At 39.1% G+C, this 23,324-nt stretch overlaps 3 protein-coding genes across 7 annotated transcripts; 2 read left to right on the top strand and 1 right to left on the bottom strand.

The window, feature by feature from the left end:
• Positions 1-3,483: 3,483 nt before the first annotated feature.
• Positions 3,484-9,933, bottom strand: prpf18 (PRP18 pre-mRNA processing factor 18 homolog (yeast)). 2 transcript variants are annotated; one of them, XM_085461582.1, is made up of 11 exons: positions 9,764-9,933; positions 9,341-9,418; positions 9,088-9,114; positions 7,415-7,516; positions 7,181-7,294; positions 6,849-6,995; positions 6,625-6,693; positions 5,943-6,083; positions 5,787-5,858; positions 5,561-5,716; positions 3,484-4,049 (listed from the first exon to the last, which is right to left on the bottom strand). In XM_085461582.1, the coding sequence occupies exons 1-11, from the start codon at positions 9,827-9,829 to the stop codon at positions 3,969-3,971; spliced, it is 1,053 nt and encodes a 350-aa protein (XP_085317708.1). In that variant the 5' UTR covers positions 9,830-9,933; the 3' UTR covers positions 3,484-3,968. The 2 variants fall into 2 exon arrangements, with proteins under 2 accessions (XP_085317708.1, XP_085317709.1); XM_085461583.1 differs by lacking the exon at positions 9,088-9,114.
• Positions 9,934-10,133: 200 nt separating this feature from the next.
• On the top strand, positions 10,134-15,542 carry bend7 (BEN domain containing 7). Of its 2 annotated transcripts, XM_085461581.1 has the most exons (10): positions 10,134-11,190; positions 11,786-11,863; positions 11,949-12,302; positions 12,506-12,622; positions 12,699-13,045; positions 13,456-13,563; positions 13,682-13,799; positions 13,876-13,989; positions 14,142-14,183; positions 14,709-15,542. In XM_085461581.1, the coding sequence occupies exons 1-10, from the start codon at positions 11,127-11,129 to the stop codon at positions 14,765-14,767; spliced, it is 1,401 nt and encodes a 466-aa protein (XP_085317707.1). In that variant the 5' UTR covers positions 10,134-11,126; the 3' UTR covers positions 14,768-15,542. The 2 variants fall into 2 exon arrangements, with proteins under 2 accessions (XP_085317707.1, XP_085317706.1); XM_085461580.1 differs by lacking the exon at positions 14,709-15,542 and having other exon boundaries at positions 14,142-14,694.
• Positions 15,543-16,038: 496 nt separating this feature from the next.
• sephs1 (selenophosphate synthetase 1) lies at positions 16,039-22,097 on the top strand. Of its 3 annotated transcripts, none has more exons than XM_085461586.1 (10): positions 16,039-16,141; positions 17,387-17,527; positions 17,631-17,727; positions 17,883-17,986; positions 18,096-18,203; positions 19,137-19,291; positions 19,385-19,475; positions 19,581-19,680; positions 19,959-20,171; positions 21,288-22,097. In XM_085461586.1, the coding sequence occupies exons 2-10, from the start codon at positions 17,432-17,434 to the stop codon at positions 21,500-21,502; spliced, it is 1,179 nt and encodes a 392-aa protein (XP_085317712.1). In that variant the 5' UTR covers positions 16,039-16,141; positions 17,387-17,431; the 3' UTR covers positions 21,503-22,097. The 3 variants fall into 3 exon arrangements, with proteins under 3 accessions (XP_085317712.1, XP_085317711.1, XP_085317713.1); XM_085461585.1 differs by having other exon boundaries at positions 16,039-16,127; XM_085461587.1 differs by lacking the exon at positions 16,039-16,141 and adding an exon at positions 16,970-17,005.
• Positions 22,098-23,324: the final 1,227 nt, after the last annotated feature.

Genomic DNA, 23,324 nt, shown 5'->3' on the forward strand with positions numbered 1-23,324 from the left:
CTCTCTCTCTCTCTCTCTCTCTCTCTCTCTCTCTCTCTCTCTCCCCCTCTCTGTCTCGCCTAGAGTACACTTAGGTGTGTGTCCTGAGTGTCAGCAGAAAGCGAGCAGTCTGACACAGGCAGTATACGCACACACTTATGAAAGCACCAAGACTTCATAAAAAGAAGCAGTTCCCCATTCCTCTTTCCTGGATCCTGATGGATGCCTGACAGAAAAGCGCGCAGACTGTTTGGTTTAAATTATTGATTTACCTTTTCTAAAACAAGAAACGTCGATACTCTATTTCTCTCCCTCACACACTCTCACACACACAGTGGCACAAGGTTCGTGCCACTGTAAACCGACTGCGCCAAAGCAGGACTTCAAGCAGTGTACCAACATTTGACCAACATTAGTGTTGCATTCCCACATTCATAACAGTAGAAAGAAAGAGTTAACAAATCTGACTGATCGACTGTTTGGGGGGGGAAAGCAAAAAGAGAGGAGGTATTGGAGACTGTACTGCAAATCACATCCGCCTGTAGGAAAGCTTCACATCCTTTCTAATCTCTCATGTATCCAACTGTGTTATGTAGTTAATGCAGTCAAAGGATCATGTGTGCTGCCATCTGTATTTAATGTAGTATGCCTGCACTTCTGTCTATTCTTTCCCTTTCTGATTCATTTCTATTTCATTTCCTCCGTGAACTAAAGAAGGCAGTCGCTCGGAAGATGCTTCACCATGGTGATGGCTCCTCTGAGGACAATTCATATGAAAAGATGCATTTCTGTGGTGCTGCTGCTCTTTGAAAATTGATTTCTTGGCAAATTGAAAGCAGCAGTTGAGGATGCAAAAGCAATGTTCTTTTTAGTCCTGTTTTATACATGTTATGTCTTCGCAATAACAAACAAGAGGCCCATCCACACAATTCCTTTCACATTTTTATGAAAAAAACAATCAAAAAGGTTAAAGACACACGTCACCAGAATCCTCCATCACTTCTGATTTCTCTGCTGTTACCACAGAATTATTACAATGCATCTCATTCATCATACTTAGCATTTTAACAGATTCTCTGACCTTTAAGCCCCATTGGAGCCCTGCTTATAAACACTTTATAGGTGACAGTGACATCAATTTATGTAAGTGGCTCCAGATGAGACAAAGCCTTTAGGTAGTCTGACAAGGATGGCTATTTTGCTATATTTGTTTCTGATTATGTAGGAACAATCTGCATATTTATCAACCCATTTATCGTGCCAAAGATTTGAAAGAGAGAATAAAGGAGAGGAAAAAAAAACAAAAGATAGAGGGAAAGCGAGAACACGACATATTGGTGTGACACGCTATACCTTCACTGGTAATTGGTTTCCACCTCTACTAAGGTGCCTGGCAACGATCATACAGTCCAGCCAGTTCAGATGAAAAGAGGAATGAAGCTCTAATTACAGTTCAAACCTACAAAGTGGCATTACACAGAAGGGGCTTTTCCAGGAAAATGAATGGTCACCCAAAATAAAGTGCTGAGCTGAAATCATCTTTAATGACTGATGACCACTTTCTGGAACTAACTCAATGCAAAAAACAAATCTTGCCAAATCTAAGAATAACCTTTAGCTATTTTTGGCACCGTTTAGCTTGAAATAATAAATTGGAAAACAACCAAGCATCAGAGCAACATTCAGCTTTAATTTCTACATTCTGTAGCTGGAGATAATCCTTTCACAAATCCTAGAATTTGTAATGTGTTTTGATTGTCTCTTTCATGGGTCCCACAGCAGTCTTTCGCCTGAGCAAAAAGGAGCACAGAGAGCAAATTTTCATCAGGTTTTCCCACATCTTACAGCCAGCAAAGGGCCTGCCCGTGGATCTGCAGGTCATTAGACAGAAAACAAGTTACACCCTCACATAATGAATACAAACCCTCATTATTATCTGGGAGTTCAGGCACTATTAAATCAGCGCCTCTCTTCAGGCTCACTGCCAAGAGAATGGGATGGGGCCAGCTATTACTTTGTAGTCTTCTTTCACATTTCAATGTTTTGGACAAGTTGGAGTGAAATGAAGAGGATGATCAAGAGACAGAGACAATGACTTAACATGGATCGGATGTTTGTGTTTTAATTAGACAAAGAGCCTTTTGCAGAGCGTGTCAAAAAAACAGTTATTCTGATGTATAATTCATCAGTGTTGGGAAAAACAAGTTGTGGCTATAAACCTAGCGTGTTTTCTGTCATTGGTTAAACAATTTAGTGATTATTTCAGCTGAGAGTGAGCTAATATATATAAATACAGTTGTTCAATTCAAATATCCTCTGCCTTGCTGCACAGTTTCCCCCATAGTGATGGTGTTTCTTAGCCATGTTGCCCTTGTTGCCCACTGTGCTAGGATCTGCTTTGGACTTATCAATTTGACATTTGCCTGAGTAAGGCCATCTGATCATTACCGCACAGCGTGGCCTGCTGTTGGTCGCATGTAGTTAGCATTCCGGTCCAAACCTGAGTAATTAACAACCTGGCTTTATTTAATTTTGAATATTCATTTTATTTTTCCAATCAACACCTAACAGAAACCCTCGGGTATTATAGGATACAATGACGTTTCTTTGTTTTGTTTTTTACACTGAATTAAATACTTTCCTCCTGACCATCATTCACCATTACAAGGCCCTGGCGAACATCTCTGCTGACAGTGATGTACTGGGAAAAAAGCCAAAATATTTAGCCTAACTTCGTCCCAAGGACTAAAAGATAAAAGCCTCACAGGGTGGATTACTTCACATGATGTTATTTCTCGACTTCAAATGCTTCCCCACTGTAACTGCTGAAAGGAGACAGTCTTCTTTCCGCTGAATTAGACGTGGATCCTGGGAGAAAGTTCAGAGGAAAATCCAGCACTAGTTCACGGTATTTGCACTGCCAACTGTCAACCTGCCAGCTGGGTCTCCAGTGACGTGGTTGGATTTGACAGCCTGAAACTGTAGTGACGTGGGTTCAGGCAGCTGAGAACGTGCTATCACAACAAGGAGCACATCATATCACCATGGTTACTCTGTTTAATAAGGTCAGAATTATGACGCTGGCTGTTAGCGTCTTAAAAAAAAAAAAAATAGCGGAGGGTTTTTAATCAGCAATCATTGTGCAAATCTAGTTTTCAACAAATGGATTGCAGTTTAGTCATTCACATAACAGGCCAATGATTTCTTAAATTATGTATTTATATCTTACAAGAATATTGCCAGTGAATTCTTAAAAACATGAGCAATAAAGAAGATACTGAAGCATGCTATGGTGAGAGTACTTCATTTGAGATCATCTTACTAATTTAAGAAATCATTGGCCTATTATGTGAATTTTGCAGCTAAGGTTATGAGAAAACAAATCTTGACTCATTTAATCTCATTTAAAAGGGGAAATTAATACTTAACACTTTATTTAAAAAACAGTTTCGATGTATGGTGTTCAAAAAAACAAAATACGAAAAAATATTTTAATGACAGTGATCACTTTTTTCTTTTTGTTTATTGTTTTCTTAAAGAAAGTGCACAGAAAACAGCATGAAAAGCATGAAACCTCAGGTGTAATTAAACTTACACTGTCATAGCATGAAAAGCATTTGTTGATGTTAAGAGTTAGAGTCTATATTAAAATTAAAAGCATCCAAATAAATTTATGCTCTCTGCCACAGTAACTTTCTAGATTTTCCCAGTATGTTTGCAACGAAGGACGTAAAGTCTACTGGGACAAAAGAGTTGAAATACAAAATGGTTTTTTTACTCTTACAAGTTGGCACAATATTGACTGTACATAAACAGGCTTACTGAACCCAGTCTTCTTTAATGTAGACATCTTTTCCAGAGTAATCCCTTACTAAAGAAGATTATGCCACAACCAAAATTCAAAAGGTACAAAAAAAAGAAAAAAGGAAGAAAAAAAAAATCCAACGTTGAACTGCGATACAACGGATCAGGCAGACTTAAATAACGAGTTAAAGAGCATTGTACTCCACGCACTTTGATGGATCAGTAGGGAAGTGTTTCTGGCAGATGGTCATTAGCCTCTTTAGTCCCTGTAGAGAAAGGGAAAAAAAATCAATCAAGAAAATTAAAGTTTGAGTGAAAAGCGTTTAAAAACGGAGACTTCAGGCTACAAGAAGACAAGAGTAAGGTTATATCATTATTACTGGGCATGCCAAGGAGCTCATTTCCTAAATTGCCTAGAAATATTGTTTTCCCTTTTAAACACTCAGGTGCCAAATAAACAATGTAAGCCTTAAAAAATATGAATATAACCTAGAATATTACGTTTTTACAGAGTTTTTGGGGATGCACAACTATAACGAAAATGATAACATATTGTTAAAAATCTGTTTCTATTCAATTTTATTTACACAGTGCCAAATCACAACAACAGTTGCCTCAAGGAGCTTTATATTGTAAGGTAAGGACCCTACTTAAGGGTAAGTTTAAGTAGGGTCTTTACAATAATGTTACAATAATGTTTTCCTCATGGGGCAGAATTCTAATGCCAATTTGTTAATAACCACCAAATAATGTAAACACACTGCATAATTGCAAGGAGCATGTTCATAACGTCCACGAATACACACTGTCTTAAACATGCAGTGGTAATTCGATTGTACTAACTCTTATACACTTAAATGCGGGACGCTGTCCTGAAAACAAACGCCAACCTAATAATGATTTTAAAAGTCGCCTGAAGGACAGGAGTAAATTTTGTTTTCCATAGAAATATGTTTTGGTCACAGTTTTTTGGTTTACATAAAAACACCACCGAAATCAAGAGGACACACATGACTGCGTGTAAAACCATATGAACATTTTAAAAATCTTTTAAAACAATCTTTAAAAACTTTTAAAAATGTTTCAAGTTGTAATCTTTAAAGTCTAAGGTGTTTTCCCACCAGTACTATTTGGTTTGCTTGAATCAAATTATGATTCGCTTTCTCACTGGGTGTGGTTCATTTGTGCAGATGTCAACACAACGATTGGACTCGGTTACAAAAAAAATATACCTGACCTAATTACAAGGCGTACAGTGCAAGTTTGAGCTAAATGCTTTTGCCGTAACCAGGTACGCTTTGTATTCTGGAATGTGGCATAGCACCATACATGGCCAGAGTGCATTAACTATAGCAACTAGCTGTAAAATCAACCACAGGCCAACTACTCCAGAACACAGCACCTTCTTCCTGTACTTTTGTTGCCCATGCCCCAGACGCAGCTAAAATCAAACCATATGAAAAAATTCATCAACTGAATCAGATCAGACAAAACAAATTATAGATGTGAAAACACTCTGAAGCCTTGATTATATTTCCATATCTTTGAGCCTGCATGGGTCAGGGTAATGTCAATTTCCAAAGCGCTGACTCGTCAGTGAGGAATTTACATTTACAATATACTGCACCAATTACACACGCTGCACATGCACCCCAGGTGGAGGACTTCAAAAAGTAAAATAGGAATAACTACTCAGCCGTGATATCTAAAGCTGTTCGTGTCTGTCTCAGCAACAGGTTAGCATAAAAACACAAGTGTGTATAACTCTGGGTCTAACCTGAATGTATTTTCTCTGCGTCTCGTCATTAAGAACGTGGGCCACGTGCTTGGAGAAGATCTTTTCTCGTCCTGTACGGGCGTGGATTCCCACCATAGTCACACCAATTGGCCAAGGGGCATTACCAATGGCCATCTGTAGATATGCATCATTTGCCTAAAAGACATTTAGGAAAGTTTATAATGGATGCAAAAATAACAACAGGGGCTACATGATATTATCATACCTTGACGTATTCTCTCTCCAACATGAACTTTATGATGTCTGTGATTGACTCTTTGATGTCAGCTTGTAAATTCTGTAAAAGATAATGATGAAAAGTAAATCCACACATGAAAGAACCATGCACCATAGTTTGTTTTGCTCCAGCCACAAAAATTACCTTCTTCCTGAGCTTCCTGAAGAGAGGCTTGAGGTAAGACTCGGTCTGCGAGTGTGTCGCACTGGCCAGCTTGCCCTGAACGCTGCGCTTCACGTGGTCCTCTCGGCTGTTCAGATCTTTGGCCCAAACGCCAAGAAGAAACTAGAGTCCAACAACAGGAAAACGTTTCCAAGAAATGCAGTGGTAACTAACACTAGACAAATGTCCATTATTTGACCCATTTGAAAAAGAACAAATAAAAGAAATAAATATAATAAAAATAACTCATAATGAATTCTCCTTTTGATAATGGTGCAAAAGGTTAAACTTTTTAAACTATGTAAACATATGAACAGCAGCAGGTATAGTAGTATATAATTTTTTAATTACTATTAATATTTACCCAAGAGCTCCCTGTAAACTAGGGGTGTCAAAAGTAAGGCCCAGGGGCCAGAATTGGCCCCAAAAAAGACACCAATTAGCCCCAATGGAAAGCTTCGGAAATTGCGGAGGGTGTAGATTTATGGAATTTTAACTTTAGTTTTACAACTTTTCCTATTTATATAGACCTCCCCTAGAGTTAAGTAATAGATACATAGTGAAATGAGAGAAAAGCTCCTGTTTTTCACCATCTAAAAAACCAAAACATTTTGTGTAAATTAATAAAAACTTTAGATCAAAAGGTCAAGCATGAAATTCTTACCCTCAAAAATTTAGCAATAACATCCTGGTCTCCATCATCGTCACCTGTTCCAAGAGTTTTTCCAAGAGCCTAGGGGGATATTTTCATTATTAACACAAAAACACCACCCACAAACATAAAATGATTGAAAACAAAACAAACTGTGTCCGAAAATTTATCTGACAAAAAGAGAAGCTATTTAATAACTGGAGATTCATTCTTTTTTCTTGGACATTGCACTGTACCTCAAGTTCTTCTATTGTGGTGTTTTCTTCGTGCACTTTTAGGTCATGCTGTGTGTCCAATTCTCCTGACTCTGTTCCTCCAACAATCTCATTCAGGTACTGCTGGTCAATCTTGTCCATGGCGGCTTTCAGATCATTCCTCAAGCCCTTGGCACAGTTAAAACAGCAAATATTATGAGTGTCAATCAGCATTCTGACACTAAAATAAATTCAATCTCTCCTAAATACAATCAAGAACATTTAAAGTGGCATGCAATTTTCCAGAGTAGATGGAATGAATGTGAATTTCAACTGCATGTTTTTTCCAAAATCCAGTTAACACTCAATCCTACCTTGTTTACTTCTGGGGCCAGAATCTCAATTTTCCGGAGCCTCTGGAAGGCATCATAATCGGATTCGCCAAACAATCGGATCGGTTCCCCTCGTTCTCTAAGTCGTCGAATAACCTACACAAAAACAGTGATGCAAATGAAATATTTATTCACTTGGTGGTAAGAAAATGAAATGTTATGATATTTAAAGGAAAATGAATGAAAAGAAAGTGTTGATGTTTTATACTGACTCACCTCCTGTCGTGAAAGTGTCATTGGGAGCTTCTCTTCTGTGAGCTCCAGTTCCAAGACTGGATTAGTTGAAGTGGATGGCTCATCTTCCTCTTTCTTCTCAATCTTATGGACAATATTGAGGGAACAGAAATACACCAGCATTACTGGAAGAACATGAAGGCAATTTGGAGGATCTCAATTTAATCTAATGTTTCTTGGCAAAATGACAAATAAAACTACTACAAAAGAAATGAGGGGGGAAAAGCATCTGCAATGTCTTCATGAGCTGAGACCTCATGACCAAAGAGACAAAAAGGCATCAACAAAATAAACAGAACTGCAAACATTCACACCACTCCCTTACCGGCAACTCTTCAAGAAAGACAAGTAACACAATAAGTTACCAAAAAAGAAAGCATATAACAAACACTACACCAACATGATAACTTTAGCGGCTGTAACATCTTATGTGTGATTTAGGCTTCTGCGGGAAATTTAAATCCTAACTTACAACGCAACCGAAAACCCTTGTTAACCCTAGCCGTTGTGGGCTGTGTTGACCTGCTGTGTAGTTACATCAGATTACATGCAAGGTTACAGCATAGGGTTAAAAAGTGTTTTTGGTTACAACGTAAGTAACAAGGTAGATTTCCCACAGAAGTCTAAATCACCCATCAGGCCTAAACACAGGAAAAAGATACTCTGTATTCTTTGCACAACAAAACTCAAAATATACCCAAATCATGCTTTAAAAGGCACATGCATGCCAGCACTCTTAGATTGTGGTTTAAAAAGCACAATCTAAAAGAACCAGCAAATGGTGACAAAAAGCCTTCTCAGTAAACAACAGCTCTTTCGCTTTAAATAAAACATAGTACGCTGCCCGTGTACAAAGAGAATGGCTTAATGAGCCAGGTTTTTAAGCTTTGCACAAAGTATAACATAAATACAATCTGCCACTGAGCAGCTGTTAAAATGTCACGGTAAACATGTTGCACACCATAATTTGCTTAAATATTAAAAGCTTATGTCACAAATTAACTGCAAAAATAAGAAGCAGAGCTTGATAACAAAAACACTTTTTCATTTCAGTACATTATCCCATGCTGAAATCAACACCGTGGCAGTGTCCCACTTTTGCTTTGAAGCTTCCTTTCCGTGTTCCTTTGCTTTCTGACAAGTGGCTGTAATACATAACTAGCCTGGCATAAGGCAAAGCTGTGATAATGACTGTGGCACATATAAATATTTCATTTATATGACATTTAAACTATGTTGATAATTTGGAAATGACACAGTTTAGCATCCACAGAATGCAGGTGAGTTTAAATCAAGCTTTCAAATGCTTTCATCTTATTGATACAATTTTAAAATCACCTTGAAAAGTCTAAATCTATCCAGCAGAAGTGAGCTGGTGAATATTTCCATTTGTGTAAAGCTGATATCCAGTTATTATACAATAAGTTACTACTAGGTGAGTCCAGGCATCCTGTACCAAAATATCCAGTGCTCGTGTGGTTATTTGTAACAACCAGAAAATGTGCCCTCCGCTATATCTTTTAGGTTTTCATCCCAACAGATTTCAGTAAGAACTTCCAGAAAGGATGCCTAGGAAGCATGAGCGTTTAGGACACAGTGTGTTTTATCCTTTTATCATGCATCCTGTTGGCTACTTTCACTGTGCAATGCCATACCTGGCTCTCAGGAGTCTCTCTCTGAACCTACAGATGCAGGCAGCAGAGGCAAATTGGGGGAAAACACCACAGTAAACACAAATACAGACACTGTTGTACACCTGAGTATCAACACCTGTCCTTATCTTTTTGCTGGCAGAAGGTTTACTCGTTATTTTTGTGTCACACTAACCAAGCCAGACAGTGAATTAAATAAGTCTGAGTGTCTCAGGAAAATCGAGAGAGTGAGAAGCAGAGTGATGTTGACATGAACCTTGTATCCGCATCTTCTGAAGTAATCGTCTCTTTCCTTCTGTGAGAGCTCAGCTCTTTTAAAGAATTTTTTTGAGTCCTGGAAAGAAAAAGAAGCAGGTACTTATGTTTGCATTAAAAAAATTAAATGTTAGGATAAGTTTAAACGGTATAAATACCAGAATTTCTGCTTAAATCGTGATACTATAAAGTTAATGTTCTGTTACGTAGCAGCAATTACAATTTGTAAACTACAGCTCTGTGTTTAGCTTAATCCTAAAGTTAGCTTTATATTCTACTGCAGATGGAGTTCAGTACTTTATAGATAAAGCTATCGATATGGATGAAAAACGATCATTCTAAAAATACTTAACTAGCCTGGTTAAACGATGTGTTAGCAACGTAGCCAAGCTAACAATAACAAGCAACTTCGTCGGATACTTACGTCAACAAGATTCTTTTCTTCAAGGAGTTTCCTCTTTCTTTCGATCTCAGCTTTAAGTATATCCATCTGAAAGGTTTATTTTAACAAAAAAACAGCACATTAAGGTTAGTCTGCGTTAGTCTGAAACGCGCTTGCCTAAACCGGAAGGTAACATGAAGCTTTTTAGAATTTTCAAAATAGTTGTTTCAAAATAAAAGCATTAGAACACAATGTAATCTGTGTCAAATGAATCTGTTTTTCAGTGAATTTAAGAGGACACCAAAATAATAAGGTCAAATAGACAGTAAAAAAGAGATACTCCTTTATGTATTCTTTTCTGGATATGTATGCACAGTATTTAGCCAAATATTGGGATAACCCAACAATTAAACCACAACTATGAACACCATGTTCTGCTGTGAGGACAATGACGGGGCCCAGTGCATTGCTCCAAGCCTGCAAACCTCTAAACTCACCACTATGATCCCATTGTGTCAAGCATCAAAATGGACCGAAACAGGTTCAATCCAAACAGGGAAATTTAGAAAATGGGTCGACACTTGTTTGTTTTACGTATCTGACAATAATGCGCTATACTCCAAGAAGGGAAGATGAAAAATCCTGACTTAACTTTTTGAAATCCTCCAAAATCTTTTGTATTTTGGTGATAAAGGAAATTATAGCGAAAGAGACTAAATGGCCTTCACTTGTGATAAGTGACTCAATATTACTTCCTATATTTTCTGCTGATGACTTTAGAATTATACAGTTGTTATGAGTGGAGGAGGAAGCATGATCCCTTTAATGAACAAAAATAGATTTACAAAGATATCGACCACAGTAAACACCAAACATCTGGTAACTGAGTTGTTTCTCCTTTCAGTCAAACGACGTTTGGCTTTTGGCTCCTTTTTTCATCTACAGTAGCCTGTAAAATAAGTCCTTTTAAAAAAAAATCTCTAAAGTTTGTTTTTCTGTTTCAGTGCTGTTTGTGTTAATACCGGTCCACAGTTTGGACACCACTAGCAAATGTCTGACTCGACCTTTCAGTTGAGAACATACCATCAGGTGGCGCAAAGGGATATGTGACGATTTTTTAATATTAAAGTCATTAATTTATTTACATGACGGAAGCCAAGAAGCTGCATCATGCTGGCAAAGGGAATGGACTGTAGAATAGAACTGAACGGGCCACTTTGAGCTTAACACTGCGAATATTTGCGAAGAGATAGGAGAATCTGTAGCGCAAGCAGGAAATAAATTTAACTGATTAATAAGGCAGACGGACAGTGATTCCGCTGAGTGTAACCTAGTCAGTGATTTCGTCCTCCCGAAGAGCGAATATTTTTTCCACTGCACGACTTACTGGATATTCCACCTGAAGATGGAGTTTGGAGAAAGGAAGAGGAGAAGGAAGTCGCAGAGCTTTAAACTGGTCACGGATGGAGGTAAGCTGCTGAATGAATGCAAGACCTTGCAAGACGCGCGTCTGTGTCTGGGTGTTTGTCTGGCGCTGTGCGCCAGCAGAGACGACTCTGTAAACAAAAGCGATAGCCACGACAATGCCCAGTCTGTGCCTCGGTTTTAACCAGCAGCTAACTATAGGGATTCACATCTTGCATGTAAAAGAAAATAAAAGAAACATCCTAGACATCAGTCTTAACGCGGCTCATTCCGGTTAGATTTTTAAGACTGAATTAAGTAAGCAAATTGAATAAAATGTGAAAATATGTTGCGCACTCTGAGCTCGTAACAAGGAGCTTCAACTGTGCACTTTTTGCTTAAGCTGTAAGGAACACATCACCTCTCTTGACTACACTACTTCATATCACCTACAGGTGGTGGTTTTTGCATGGGATGGGGTGGGGGTGAGGTGGAGGGTTCTGCTTTGGTAGGCATCACAGCTCATTAGCCCGCACAAGCTTCAACCTTACAAGGCAAAAGGCCGCAATATCATCCTGTGACATCTGTCACCAAGGTTTTGTTGCGTTTCTTTACAGCTGTGCTTCATAACGAAACTATTCAGTTTTTTTTTCTTTGCAGATTTAGAGCCTTCATATGTGATTAACTCCAGCTCCAAAGATGCCAATGGGGAGCCAAAGGATGGTGCTATGCCTGATGGTATGTGCCATTCAGAGAATGAATTTTGATTATATATCATACAAAATATCAGTAATTACATGAGCACCATTCTCTCTTAATGTAGCTTGGCTGGAGGATGAGGGCATGGAGATCAAAAGGCAAATCACAGGAATGATGAGGCTACTGAGCGATAAGACCAGCAGAGTATACCAGCGTGCTGGTACAGAGCAGGATAGCTTAACAAAGGAGCCCCAGGAAAAGCCTCTGAACTGGATAAATCAGCCTGAACTTTTATCTCTGGTGTCAGAGGACCACCAGAGCAACAGCTGGAACTCTGCAGAGGATCCAGGGCCTTCACCTTCATCCATATCCATCCCAGTCCCAAACAGCCCAGGCTGCGGCCAGTACAGCACACGCTCCAGAGCCCTCAGGATTCTCAACAGCACAAAGGGTTTAATCAAAGTGAATGAAACTAATGGTAGGATATCGGTGCATGTTTGAAAGGAGAAAACTACTAAACAAATTTTAAGTTATTTGAAGAATAGTGAATTTCATTAAATATTGAGTGATGAACACCAGCAATGGCTTACACCTTTGTTGTTACATTAAAGCATGTTTGCACTTGTGTGCATATGTTAGAGTGAACAAGCGCTAACAAATGCATCCCTCATTTCCCCGCAGATGTAGTTCCTCCTACTGTGCCAGAAACCCCCTGCTGTATGTGTAACTGTAAGGGCACCTTGCAGGCTATTCTGCAGGAACTACGTGGCATGAGGAGGTTGATGCAGAATCAAAAAGGTTAGTAAATGAACACCAATACACACTCTAAAATAAAGAGATAAACACAATATAATGTTTTTCTGCCTTTTAATAGCATCTTTAGAAAAGCAGGAAAGGGCAGCATCGCCGTCTCAACCTCGCCTAGGTGCAGGACCCAGTCCTCGCCACAGGCCTCGAAAGAGGAGACCAATCTATAGGATGGCTCCGCTATCTGTGTTTAGCACCAGAAGAGCTGGTCTTGCTCCTCTGGATGCATCACTGCTAAAAGCTGCACCTGTGGAATCTGTAAAGAAGCGAGAATGTGAGAAACAAGACTCATCTACAACCAACAATCATCCCATCTCCTCTGACATTCCTGTGCCACCACCTCAGACCAACCCAGTGACGGTCAACAACACATCTCCTCTCCTGAACCAACTACGGGAATCACAAGCATTAGAGGTAATCTTTACCTTAGTGTGGATGTACGTATGCAGCAACGTGTGCTTACCAAGCCTCATTTGCACGCTCAATTTGATTCAGGTGCACTGCACCTGTCTTATGAATTTGAACGTGTATGTGTATTTGCATGTAAAAATAATTTGCAGCCTAAACGTTGCTTCTTTTGTGAAGCTCCATATCTAAAAAAAAGTTTAAGTACCTTGATTTTTCCTTGTTTTTTGCCTAATGAGACATAAACCTTTGTGCAAACATCCTTGCGGTTTATTTTACAGCACATCTATGATTTGAGCTAATGCTAGAAATGAAGATAACGTCTTCTCGCTTTTTCTTTCTAAAAACTCATATTTCAACTGGTGACATTTATTTAATGCTTTACAATTAACACACTGTGTTGCTTGACTCCTTCACAGTCTGAGGTGCGTCTTGCAGAGGATTATGACGTGTTTATTTCTAAGGCCCAGCTAGACTCCATTCTGGTCAACTATACACGCTCAGGCAGCCTGCTGTTCCGGAAACTGGTGCACGTCTATGATTTTTAAAAGCGTTTTCTCTGTCGTTCTGATTATATTATAATCGTGTGAAATGTGAACAAAGAACAAAAATGCTGCTTGGTCAAGAGCTCTGCTGTGTGTTTAGGTGTGTGCCTTCTTTGATGACGCCACGCTGGCTAACTCCTTGCCAAATGGCAAAAGGAAGAGAGGGCTAAATGATAACCGTAAGGGCTTGGACCAGAACATTGTGGGTGCCATTAAAGGTAAGGCAGAGAAAGAAAAACTAAAGTGTAACTACATTTCTGAACAAACGTTAATGTAACTATGGTGTGTGTCCAGTTTTTACAGAGAAATACTGCACTGAACACAAAATAGAGAAGTTGCCTGGGCCACGAGACTGGGTTCAGATCCTTCAAGATCAGATCAAACTTGCAAGGAGGAGGCTGAAAAGAGGTTCTGCTGCTAAATCATTTAAACCATTTTAATATTTTTCCTTGATTAAGGTGGTAGAGGAAGCCCATTCCTTTTACAATACTTGTAAGGCAGCTCGTTTCAAGGCTAAAGAAAAGGCCGTCTGTCAATCTATGTTGTCTTTGGCTCTTCAGATGCCGTAGAAGCAGAAGACATCTCAAATGGACCATCCACAAGTATTAAACTCGTTATTATGATTTTTACACTTATGGGTGTCTGCCACACGTGGGCACACACACAGACCCATACATTAATTCAGTTGTCTGTTTTGACCATTTTCTGGTTACTGGTTCCCTTCATGTCAGCCCCTCCATCTTACAAAATCTTTCCATCAGCCCCCCTCTGAGTACACAATGGCTTTACCTCTCCCCACATCATTGTCACAGCACACACACACACACACACACACACACACACACACACACACACACACACACACACACAAGCTGGTGTTGCCAGCTCTCTCATTGGCTCATCGGTCTTTGTCATGCTGTCACAGTGACTTTTGACATTTTCATGCAGCTTTCCAAAATGTCAGCTAATTATCCTCACACCATGCCGCATATCCACTCTTTCACCTCTATATTTCACCCTCATTGTCACAATAGCATTTTATTTTGTTGCCATGTTCATTCATTAAGATATCTTTTTGGTGATAATATATATATCATTTTGACAATATTTTCTTCCTTCTTTTAAAGGCTGTGATAATAAACAGGCTGCAAGTGAAGAGAGGATAGCAGCGAACACAACTGGTTAATCCAATGGCTGCCACGATGGCCTTACAGTAGAGTCTTGTCTTCATTATTTCTCTGAATTGGTGCATTTTGCCACTATTTGCAGCTGTTAACTGCTATGTGCTATGAATGTAAAGAGACATAAAATAGGACCAAACAAGAATCCCAATGTAGCATTTGTGTTCCAAAAGGCTTTTCATTGGGGCCCCATTTAAATGCTGAGATTTGGAATTTTGTGAAAATAAACACTGAACTATATAGCGGTTAGGTAATAAAATCGGTCACTTACTGTTTACATAAAAGACAACAGCCTTAAAAGCTAACTTGTTTTATTTCCATGCAATGAAATAAAGATCAAACATCTCAAATGAGACTAAGTACTATAACACTATTGCGTTCATTTATTTAGCAAAAACTAAACTTCACGGGAAGCTGTTCATTGTGAATTGTGCCTTTCAAGTAACTTTAGTGGGTTTAATGTGCAGTGCAGCATCCACCTTATATCCAGACATTACATCCAAATGCAAACATCTTGTAAACATGGTCCGATGTATTTCTTTTTGGGGCAAATTTTAATTCATTAAAAAAATTTGCAAATTAACAATAGGTTTGCAGTCTACATTTGGTGAAAATATAAAAATATATCGCACACTATAAATGTTTTTTTTTTCTTTATTAGATTTTTAGGCTATGCATACCACTGCAGTTGGTGTCAATATTGTGATGACATTATGTATTTTCCTTTCATTTTTGCTAACTGTACATATATTTAAAAAATAAGGTTGATCCCACCATTAAATCTACTTTATTCAAAGTTGCTGTTCGTGTGTTTTTTTTATATTGTGTAAAGTATAATTAACAAAACAAAGCACTCAAATATGTTAAAAGAAAAGTTTCAAATTTAGGCTAATTGTTATCAAAACACAAGCTAAAAATGATAAAATAAAAGTTATTTTATCTTTTATTAGGGTAACTTCGAGCCAGGCAATGTTGTGTTGCTGTAGTCGCACTTGGAGGGAAACAGTAAATTAAAGGTACACTCCATTGTTGAGATTTTGTTGCCAGACTTCACAGCTCATTAAAGGGGATGTTGAAGCCGCCAGTGTGCAGAAGGAGGACCCTTTGAGATCTGGTTAGTTTCCTTCTTGCATTCTAATTCACGCATTTTTATAAAGGTGAGCAGAGGTTGGATACATTTTTTTAAAACACAATATGCTTAATTACTCACGATACTTCTACAGTTTTATTCGCTTAGACCAATGTTAGAAGTCAAATATGTGTCACTTTTCGTCAGGCTTTCTCGCAGGACAGCCGTTTGTAGCCCCGGTGCATGCTGGTGCCTTCCCCGCTCTTCTGTCGGGATCCGCCGCTAACGTGAAGCTGGTAAGGATAAAATGGTCAGAGCAATTAAAGGGGAAATGTTGCAAGAATATACCTCCGCTTTGGTCCTAAAATCACATCTAGAGCAGTTGTAAACACTTCTATTGCACCGCAGCGTTACAAAGTTTGCACACGTAGCAGGTGCAGCGCGGTTTTATTCGTGTTGACGCTAATGTTGCACACATCGCATGGCGAGGGACAGGAAAGGGTTAATTTTTTCCGCCGCCGACATTTTTGTTCGGCGCTCTACGGCAACTTTTTAACGTACATGTGCTACGAGCTGACACTGCGACTCAACGCTACGCGTCACGTTTAGGTCGCAGTGTGCGTCTTATCTGTTTTTAGATGTGCAGCAGCTCTTGAAGTGGGTTGCTCATCGGCTCTTTGTTACACGGGGCTGTTCAACGGCTGCTGCATGGAGCAGCGTTTGCTAGCAAGAGCTAGCAGCAGTAGCCAAAACTGCATTTTCAGCAAAACAAACAGACGTAGAGGGTGTAGCTGTCATTATCAACGCACGTGTCTTAAAGCTGAGCTGCCGACAGCGTGTTATGCCGCTCACATCACACGGAATCACTCACACATCATTACTTTTATTGTTAGCCTGTGCCCAAGGGTTGAATGAACTTGGGATCATTGCTTGTCTTGAACACTACCCCACTATACCAGTAACGGCCCCTTCATCAGCTCACGCCGGTTTATGTTAAAATCCGAGATTATAAGGAACAACCAACTTGCACGGCGTTTCAGTTTTATCAACTTTGTGGAGCTTATTTTTGGGAACACAAAAGTTTATTATATTTTCAGTGATTGGAGAGTATGGGGGGGAGGGGAGGGGGCTTTTAGGTGATGCCACATTCATTATTGTGCATTTCAATTTAAAGGTATCCGACACCCCGTTGCCTTAAAAAAAGAATATAATAATTATCAAAACTAGTATTTAACAAATTAAAAACATTTAATAACAACTGTGCATTAAAATCGCCATGCAGTTTTTTATTATTTATTTGTAAACTTGTTTCAATCACAAAATACAACACGCCTGCATTAATAATATCACACTGATCTTTGAGTCGTGTTTATAGTAGTAACTTCTAATGTACTTAGGTGTTCCTAATATTTTGTCAACAGAGCTCTGGGACAAGATTTCTATCATTGCAGCAAAAGAGATGCCAACCAGCATCTCTTTTGCTCAACATTTGCATTTATTTTCTTGAGACACCCAGACACTGTCTCTAATCACCAGTTTTATTTATTTTTCATAGTCATTGATGTGGTTCTAGTGGTGCGGACCCAGAGCTTCTTCAGACATGTCTGTGAGGGAGTCTTTTAACCCTGAAAGCTATGAGCTGGACAAGAACTTCAGGCTCACACGGTTTGCTGAGCTCAAAGGCACAGGCTGCAAGGTTAGCTGTCTACAAAAAAATCTGCCTTGAATGTGTTATTTTCTTTGCACAGATTAGTGAGGAAATAATACATCAAAATTGTGGTCATTTTCTCTAATCACAGGTCCCCCAAGATGTGTTACAGAAGCTGCTAGAAACCCTGCAAGAGAACCACTATCAAGAGGATGAACAGTTCCTGGGGGCGGTTATGCCTCGATTAGGTAATTCTTAAAATCATATAGCACATTAATAGCAATGCTATCTCTCCCCCACCCCTTCTTTTTTTAAGCATAGCAGCAAATACATGGTCACAGTTCACAGGTCACAAGTGCAGACACTCTAAAATATTACATTAAGAGAGATATTCTTTATGAAGGCATTGGCATGGACACGTGTGTGATCCCCCTCCGGCATGGTGGCCTTTCTCTTGTCCAGACAACAGACTACATCTATCCCATTGTGGATGACCCTTACATGATGGTAAGGACCTTCCCTTCTTCATTAGCATTACTTTTCTGGTTTTCTTTCATTAAATTACTTTGCATACCAAACCTGTATGTGATGAATTTTCATGGTCTCTTTTCTATAGGGAAGAATTGCTTGTGCCAATGTTCTAAGTGACCTGTACGCCATGGGAGTTACTGAGTGTGACAACATGTTGATGCTTCTGGGAGTCAGCAACAAAATGTCAGAGAAAGTAAGACACATCTTGCTTAAGTAAAGGTACACTTGCTGGACACTTTACTAGTACCGGGTTAGACATCCTTTTGGCTTCGCAAATGTTTTAATTCTTTGAGATTCACCAAAGTGCTGAAATAATTTCTTTGGAGATTTTGGTCTATATTGACATGATGGCTTCACACAGTTGCTGCAGATTTGTTGGATGCACATCCAAAAATCCATCCAAATTTTGACCTTTATCATCCAAGTGTGGCACCACAAATTGAGACTCATCAGACAAGGCAACATTTTTCCAGCCTTCTATTGCCCTGTTTTGGTGAATTTGTGTAACTGTAGCCTCAATTTCCTGTTCTTAGCTGACAGGAGTGGCATCCTGTGTGGTCTTCAGGTGCTCTGGTGTGTAGATGCCTTCAGGTTTGATGTGCTGTGTCTTCAGGGATGTGTCTGCAGACCTTGGTAGTAACAAGTGGTTATTAGAGTTACTGTTGTCTTCCTATCGGCTTGTAATGGTCTGGTGTTTCTTCTCCCATGTCTGACATCCAGTATTTGCTGGATAGTTTCTCTTTTTTGGACCATTTTCTGTACACCCTAGAGATGGTTACAAAGGAAAATCCCAGTAGATCAGCGGCTTCTGAAACGCTCAGACCACTAGCAGCCATGTTATGTTCAAAGTTACTTAAATCAGCTTTTATCTTAAATCAGCCCATTCTGATGTTCAGTTTGAACTTCAGCAGGTTGTCTTGACTGTGCCTCCATGCTTAAATGCATTGAGTTGCAATCATGTGATTTGCATCAATGAGCAGTGGAACAGGTGTACGTAATAAAGTGACGGGTAATTTCATGCAATAGCCCTAGTACTGGAATCATATTAGTTTGGGACATCTCTTATTATCATCAGTGCATTTAAAATGTCCCGAGCCTCGACTCTGACATTCTTCTGTGTTTACAGGAGAGAGACAAAGTCATGCCACTGATCATCCAGGGATTCAAAGATGCATCAGAGGAGGCAGGGACGTCTGTAACAGGAGGTCAGACGGTGCTCAACCCCTGGGTAGTGATGGGAGGAGTTGCAACAACAGTTTGCCAGCCCAATGAGTTTATCATGTAGGAATGAGTTCCTGCTGCATATTTTGCTGTTTTTTGCTTCCTTGGGTGCCTTAAAACAAGCTTGACGATGCTGTGTCTGACGTTTTTCAGGCCAGACAATGCAGTGCCAGGAGATGTGTTGGTGTTGACCAAACCACTTGGAACACAAGTGGCAGTTGCAGTGCATCAGTGGCTAGATATTGTAAGTCTGCCAACTCGTTTCTGAATAATTTTGTTAAAAACCTGTTGTTTAATAATAACCAGTAACATCACTGCCTATTTATGCTTTCTTTGTGTCTCTGAAAAGCCTGAAAAATGGAACAAGATCAAGCTGGTGGTGACGCAGGAGGACGTAGAGCTGGCCTACCATGAAGCCATGATGAATATGGCTCGGCTCAACAGGACAGGCAAGACCATTAAGAGCATGTGACCTTTTCTGCCTGCCTAAACTTTTGATTATTCTCGGTTACATTTTAACAATAGCATTACCGAGTATGTGGTTCTAATGACTTTGTTTTCTCTAGTAATTATTTGTTAGTAAGAATGTAATGAGTATTATTACCCATTAGATTCTATTATATTACTAGTTGACATTATTGCATCCAGATTACTTGAGTGTTTGCAGATTTTTGGCAATAAACAAATTGATCATCATGATGCCTTTCTTACTGTCTTTTGCTTGCAGCTGCGGGTCTCATGCACACGTTCAATGCTCACGCAGCGACCGATATCACAGGGTTTGGCATCCTCGGCCACGCTCAGACGTTGGCACGACAACAGCGAAGTGAGGTGTCTTTTGTCATCCACAACCTCCCGGTGCTCGCCAAGATGGCCGCCGTGTCTAAAGCCTGTGGGAACATGTTCGGGCTCATGCATGGCACCTGTCCTGAAACATCAGGTGTGTGCGTGTGTATTTTAATGTTTTCAAGACATTGAGATTTTACCAAGGAATGCATTGAGGAATGCAGTAAGTTCTGGAAAAAGATCTTAGAAAATGAAAAAGTGTAACTAGAGGCAGCTCAACTGAATTTTATGTGCCATCAGTAAGGTAAAGCCACTTCTCACTGTAACTGATTTTACAAAAGACTGTGGTTCTGTTATTATTAATCAGCTTCTTTCTCTTTCGGGAAAATTTGTTTGGGGATGTGAATTGAGAGTTTAATCTCCTAACAATTAGGTAGCTAAATAAGTAAAGCAGCAATAATAACAGACCATAATTGGTTGATGTTCGGGGAGAGAAGCAAGACATGTTATAAAAATTTTACATTTTGATGTTTTGTCTGATTGAAAGTCCTGAGATTGTAACTATTAAAGGTTGAAATTTGGCTGAGGTTCAGCTGTCCTTCTGATTTATCTTTTAAGCATATCAGACTTTATAGGCCATTAATTTCTTCAAGACAGTGTTGGAAGATGGCAAGCGTGTGTAATTGAGGCAGTTTGATGAAGGCGCGCATCTACAGTCACATAAGTGTCTTTGCTTAACTATGTGGAGATGTTACAGAAGCCGAAGAAGTTGTTAAATAATCTACAGGAACTTGAGCGCATCAGTTAAAAGATCTATCTTTGTGATTAGTTTATCTGCTTAATGTTTCATGCTGTGATCAACAATCTGCAGCAGAATTGATATCAAATCTGTTTTCACACATGCACTTTATGCATTAGAGCTGTGTTTTTTTGTTTTTAAAAAAAAGTCTGTTATATCCAGTTGGGCCCATGTGAGAGTGGTGCACATCATGGAGAATTTGCAGAAAGCCAGTGGATGTCATACTACCTGCAGGCAGTATTTCCAATAGTGAGAACACCTCAGGCACCGATAATCTCCAGCTGTGTGCTACATGCAAGAAATGGCAAATTTGGACCTTGTGAATTTGTTCATGTATAAAAATGCCTTTAGAGTTATCTGTAAGAAGGCCGAGTACTCCCTAACAGTGTCATATTCTAAAAATGAGTGATTTAATTAGACTTAAATCTTCATTTAAGTCACTTGTCTGACAACATCTCCTTTCATTTCTAGGAGGCCTGCTTATTTGTTTACCTCGAGAACAAGCTGCCCGCTTCTGTGCCGAGATCAAATCCCCAAAATACGGAGAAGGTCATCAAGCATGGATCATCGGGATTGTAGAGAAAGGAAACCGCACTGCTCGCATCATTGACAAACCACGAATCATAGAGGTGGCACCACAGGCGGCCACACAGAATGTCAATCCAACACCTGGTGCAACTTCTTAAACATCCTCTGTTGCATCACAGACCGGACCCCAAAAGCTCTGAGTGATTTTAGACACATAAACTACAGAACCATCCTAGAGTGTTGAAATATATACACAAATAGTATGTACACAGAAAAGACTGGGTTGGCGTGCCATCAACATGAAAACAGCTCCACACAGTGGCCCCGTGGGGGCACATCACTACCCAGTGGACTCCACCTGCAGTATCCCCGCGATAAAAATTGGTAAGAAATAGAGCATTCTTAAAATCCACTTGCTTTTGTTGTCTATTGTACTCTGTTATGTTCAGTGTGCTTGACTGGCAGGCAGCTTCTGATAGGAGATAATCTGATACTGCTGATTCATTTTGAATCATTAGGAAGTCTGGAGTCGGTTGCCTCTTTGGCTCTCTTAAAACTGCTCTCATCAAACCATGGTGGCGTTTTTGTTTATTGTTCATTTACTTTGTTGTACAGTTATACAGCTGAGTTTTAGTTCATTGTTGTAACTGATGCCTTGAAAGAAAATAAGTGCGACCAGAATGGCTTGTTTTTTATTACTTTGACTTTTTGTATTGTCCCTGCATAAACTAATAAACCTTGATCTATTTGAAATTTGGTCTCACTTGTGTGGATAAACTAAATCAAATTGGCCATGTAGTTACAGTGTAGTTACAATTTTGAACTAAAGTTTTATAAAAAACAGATACTTCTCTAAAGTGGTTTCTTATTGTTATACATCATCGTGTGGTCATAGATACATTAATATCTGCAGAACCCTCAGGAGATGAACTGTAAACCATCTGCATTTTCATTATGTCATGTTTAACATAATACAAAATCGGAATGTTATATGAAAAACTGCCTAAAACTTCTTTGTTAGTCCACAAGTACAGGATCTTTTTTTTTTTCTTTTTTTTTTTCCCTCATCATTGCCAGAGTATGTACGGCAAGAACGCTGATTTAAAGTGAAGCTTCCAGCTGGTCAAAGGTCAGATAGCAGGGATAAATCGGGAAGCTCTCTGTAAAACTTCAGGAACATGTCAAAATCCCCTTTGCCACCTCTTAAAATAAACTTCTCTAATAAAAAAAAAGTTTTTCTGTGTCTGTCGTCAATGTATTTAAAAGCACAAGTACTCATTTTATTCTGTAATGAATAGGAATACAAAACTGTGCAAAAATCTTGAGTCACTATTCATTTCTTCATATTTTGCAAAGAAATTGTGAAATGGCTGCAGCGAGTTATTGAAACGTTCAAGAATTAATCTGAATACAGTAAACGAGACAGAAATAGAGTTTATACAAATGTAACAAGTTTGAAAGTCAACATTTGGTATGATCACTTTTATTCTTCAACACAGCATGAACTCTCTTAAAGTTTGTTGTAATTCCTTTAAGTAGTCTTCAGGAATACTTTTCCAAGCTTCTTAAAGGACATTCAAATCTCTTCTTTAGATGTTGACTGCATTCTGTTCCTACACTGCTTCAATAATGCTGAGATCTGGACACTGGGGAGACCAATTCATGAGTGGTAGTGCCTGCCCACCAATTCTTTTATACAATAAAGACATGAATTTCAGATAAGCTTTATCTGCTTTGGATAGTTTTTATACTTTATTTCTGTCAAACTGTGTTTTCTTGGGCAATTTTTGTAGATTTACATACAGTAATGGGAAAAAATTGCATGTTTTTGCAACAAAATGTTAGTAACAAAATGCTTTAATATGATTTAATATTAGTTCTTTGCTAACTTTTCTGTTGTATGTTTACACAACACTGGTTCACGGCTCGACTTAGGCGTCTTCTTATGCTTGAATGAATCATACGTCAGTTTTATGTCGC

The sequence above is a fragment of the Copadichromis virginalis genome, linkage group LG7, assembly GCF_057382275.1.
Source record: "Copadichromis virginalis isolate Kocher_CV1m ecotype Utaka linkage group LG7, C_Virginalis_male_GT1.1, whole genome shotgun sequence".
Taxonomy (NCBI): domain Eukaryota; kingdom Metazoa; phylum Chordata; class Actinopteri; order Cichliformes; family Cichlidae; genus Copadichromis; species Copadichromis virginalis.